General features: G+C 39.3%; 1 protein-coding gene across 1 annotated transcript; it reads left to right on the forward strand.

Annotated features, from left to right (window-relative positions):
* Positions 1–237: 237 nt before the first annotated feature.
* Positions 238–3,080, forward strand: LOC104514854 (protein FAM76B; the record flags this gene model as incomplete). The annotated part of the gene is made up of 3 exons (XM_010158648.1): positions 238–292; positions 1,800–1,955; positions 2,880–3,080. Coding segments are annotated over 3 exons (412 nt in total), but the record flags the coding sequence as incomplete, so codon positions are not given.
* Positions 3,081–4,098: the final 1,018 nt, after the last annotated feature.

The raw sequence follows: 4,098 nt of genomic DNA on the forward strand, positions 1-4,098 counted from the left end.
CGTGTGTGACGGCGGAAATTCACACCGGTGGAGGGGGCAGAACCGCAGCGACCTGCCCTCTTCAGTCTGGCTGAAGAGCGCGTCGCACAAACGCAGTACGGCGTTAGATCTGTTCGCTTGTCGTTAATCGCTCACCACAGCGTGTGTTGGCGTGTGTGTTTTCCAGTGCTTGCATGGGAAAGGATTGCAAGGTGTGTGTTTCTGGCTGAACTCAACATTATGCCATTTTATCTTTAGCAAAACTAATACGATATGCAAGAAATGCGCCCAGAACGTGAAGCAGTTTGGAACAGTGAGTAGACTCTTAGTTCTAAATATTGAAGTTAAGTTCATTCCTGTTTTAAATTAAAAAAAAAAAAAAGTCCTCTTGCAACTACATTTATTTCCTTTCTGGGGAAGGAAAAAAATATGCTACCTTTCAGAAAGGTGATGAAAATTACTGGCAGCTCGTGATTTTCTTCGTGGCTTACGGTTTCTTTTTCACGTTGAAATCCATTGTGGTTATGTGTAGCTTACCAGCTGTGAATCACTGCACTGTAGTGATTCACAGCGAAAAATATGTTATATCACTTTATGCATGTAAAGTAATTCTTTGCATGTTCTCATAAACACACACTTCGTGGCGGAAAGGCCATTATCTGTCTGTGTTTTTAGTGAGTGGTAAATGTAAAAATGTAATAATAACACAAACTTTATATTATGTATGGAAGTCTTAAAACTTTAAACGCCTGTTAACTGTGTTAAGCTACTAAGTAGAAAAGATTTTATGAGTATTAGTTCTATTCATGTTACTTTGCGTTTTCGCATCTTGAATTTCAGCTTCAGTTCTGTTAGAAAAATTAATTTTCAATATTTGAATGCAGACACTATCTGAGTGCACTGCAGACACTGTTTTATAGAAGGTGTCAAGATAATCTTGTGAAACAAAAGTGCCTGACTTCTGTATGCTTGACACAAACCCTATTAGATGAAATTCAGCTTATTTAAGAAAAGTAACAGCTGTTGGTATGTAGTCAGGCATTTTGTGAATATAAATGTAAACTGAACAAAGGACACTTTCAAAAGCTTAAAATGTAGCAAAATAAAGCGCAAGGCCATGGTTTTTATCAGTAGTTCATAAAACCCCACCTAACTGTATTGAAGATAATCTCTCACTTCTAACCTGTGAAAACTGGCTGCAGTTTTATTGTCCAGCAGTTTATTATTCTAGTTGAGTGTATGATAGCAGGGTCGGTAACCTGACCTGATGGTATCAGACATTGGTTGTTTGGTGTGTTTGGGGTTTTTTTAAGTTTCCTGCAGAAGTGCCGGGACCAGGATACTAATCTTGGAGCTATAGGGTTATCAAATCCCTGAATAGTGCAAGGGAGAGGGTTGCTTTCAGAAAATTGTAGTCTAAAAATATAACTTGATTACTCTTTTTTTTAAACTTTAGGTAATTTCTTCAGTATTTAGTAACACATAGAAAATGTCATGGTATTAAACAAAACCCCAAACAAACAGAAGAGGCAGGGGGAGAGGTGAGCATTCACACTCTATGTGGTTTTTTCACTGACTATGTACCTGGGTCCAGGCTGGTTTTGACCATTGAAGGAACATCGTTTTAGGAGAAAAAATGGTGCTATCTACCTACTGAAGATAGAAATTTCTGTCTACTGAAGATAGGAATGGTAGGAAAAGGGTTCTTTAAGATAGGTTATATGAAGCCCTAGTAGTTTAGACGCATCATTGTGTGTTTTGAAATACCTGTGTTTGTTACAGAAACTGTATTAACTTAAGCTCAATTTACTGTTTTCCAGCCCAAGCCTTGTCAGTATTGTAACATTATTGCAGCGTTTATCGGCACGAAATGTCAGCGTTGCACCAACTCGGAGAAGAAGTACGGCCCCCCTCAGACGTGTGAACAGTGCAAACAGCAGTGTGCTTTTGATCGAAAAGAGGAAGGAAGAAGGAAGGTAGGCTTCGTTCCACAGCTGTAATGCCTTAGGCTGACAACGTTCCCCCTTCATAAGGGAAAGATTAAAAGGAATATATCTTAAGTTCACTAATATTAGATTAAAGTTGCCATGCTTTACAATATTTGTATTAAATTTTGCAATGTGCAATTGTTAGGTTAGGTACTGAGCTACCTTACTTGAATTTAAATCACTCCTTAAAAGTAAGTTTAAGCTGACAGCTGTAGCTGGGGAACAGAGGTTAAGCAGCTGAACAGTTCCTGGTGCTTTGATTTTTTTTTTTTTCGTTTTTTAGTTTATATTTTCCCATCCACTGGATCTTACATATGTCCCTAACCTGAACCTGTCACTTTACCTCTTCTGATTTGCCTGCCTTGTCTTAAAGTAAGGCACCAGAGAGGTAGACTGCTCTGAGGAGCGAGCCCCTTGTGTTCTGTTTTCTTAAATAGCTTTGGTGAGTGGCACTTTCTCATTCCAGAAGGTGCTGAGGAAAAAAGCCTCTTGCCTGAACCCAAGAATAATGCTGTTTTTACAGCAGAATTTACTTGGTACAAATAACACGTTGGCTGGGCATCTTGATTCTGCCTGGAATACGATGGGTGGAGAGAGGGTGTAGGGTGTCTAAACTACAGATGCTTTGTCCCTTTAAAAAGATACTGTCACTTCTGTGATAGAGTCTCCAATGTTTGCTAAGACTCCTTTCTAGTACAACTTCAAGTGACAAAAAGAAATGGAATAAGATTGGCTTTGCTAAAAGATAACCTGCACACACTAGAGATACGGTAGTGCTGTTTCATACCGAATGTATGTCTGGATTTTTCCCAAATTGAAGTGAAACAAAATTTTTCTTGCAAATAATGAAGTATATCTTTTTAATGTAAGTGTACTTTGGAAAAAACCCTGCTGTTAATTATTTTCCTAAAGGTTGATGGAAAGTTGTTGTGTTGGCTCTGCACGTTGTCCTACAAGAGAGTGCTACAGAAGACGAAAGAACAGAGGAAGAGCCTAGGATCTTCACATTCTAACTCCTCATCCTCATCTCTTACGGAGAAAGACCAGCATCATTCAAAACACCACCACCATCACCACCACCACCACCGTCACAGCAGCAGTCATCATAAGTAAGTATTTAAAAAAAAATCAAGTAGCTGTTGGTACCTCTTCCTCTTACATGTTCTGTTAGTACTGAGATCACATCAAAGGAAATAAGAAATGCTGTTTAAAAAAACATCTGCTGCATCAAAAGCAGTAGCAGAATGTGGTTCTTCCAGGGTCTGTTAAAATCCTTGTGTTTTTTACAGTTTGGATGAAAGGAGGTCAGCAAAAAGCAGAAATTCCTAGTGATCATCAAACTAGCTGGTGTTAAAACTAATAGCAAGTCTAGAAAGGAAATGCAGGAGGCGTTACAGGAACAGTTACTTAGGGATAAACTTGAATTTGGCTTTCTAAACAGTAACTACTCTGTGGTAACTGCGATTTTACATGCATTTACCATGGGTTAGAAGGTGTGTATTAGTGGTGAGCACAGAACAGCCTCTTCCTTCAGGGTCTTTGCTCTGACTTACTCCACTCTGACTTGTGTGCACATACTTGCAGTTAAATGGAGAAGCAGAAGCAATGGTGTGGGATCACCCTCAGCCTAGACCAGTTTGTATCTGTGTGCTAGTTTTTGTAATCACATCTTGCTGGGATAGGTGGTCTCTAAGTGGATGTTGTACAGAGGGAAAAACCGCACTAGCAGATCAGTTGCTGGTACTCAGGTTTTTTCGCATCTTCGGCATCTTTTTGCAGCGTGCCACCTGCGGCCATGGCATACACAACGTACCAACCTTAATGAACATACCCAGTTTATTCAGTTGCAAATCACGGGATTGGTTTGGGTTTTATGCCAGTATAATAGTAATCATGATTCTTATTTTCATTGGCAGGCATATGGCAGCGTAACTTTGGAACTACTTATTTTATGTTTATTTTTGTGATGGATAGTAAAAACTATAGCTGCAGTAGTAGTGACCTTGACACCATCTGCACCAACAATTTCATTCCAAGCTTGGCTTTTCTAGTGCTTATAATTTTCCATTTTGACTGAAGCTTGCCTGGCTAAGGATGACAACGTCAGAAGGAAAAGAATCATAGAATGGTT

The sequence above is a fragment of the Eurypyga helias genome, unplaced genomic scaffold, assembly GCF_000690775.1.
Source record: "Eurypyga helias isolate BGI_N326 unplaced genomic scaffold, ASM69077v1 Scaffold48519, whole genome shotgun sequence".
NCBI lineage: Eukaryota > Metazoa > Chordata > Aves > Eurypygiformes > Eurypygidae > Eurypyga > Eurypyga helias.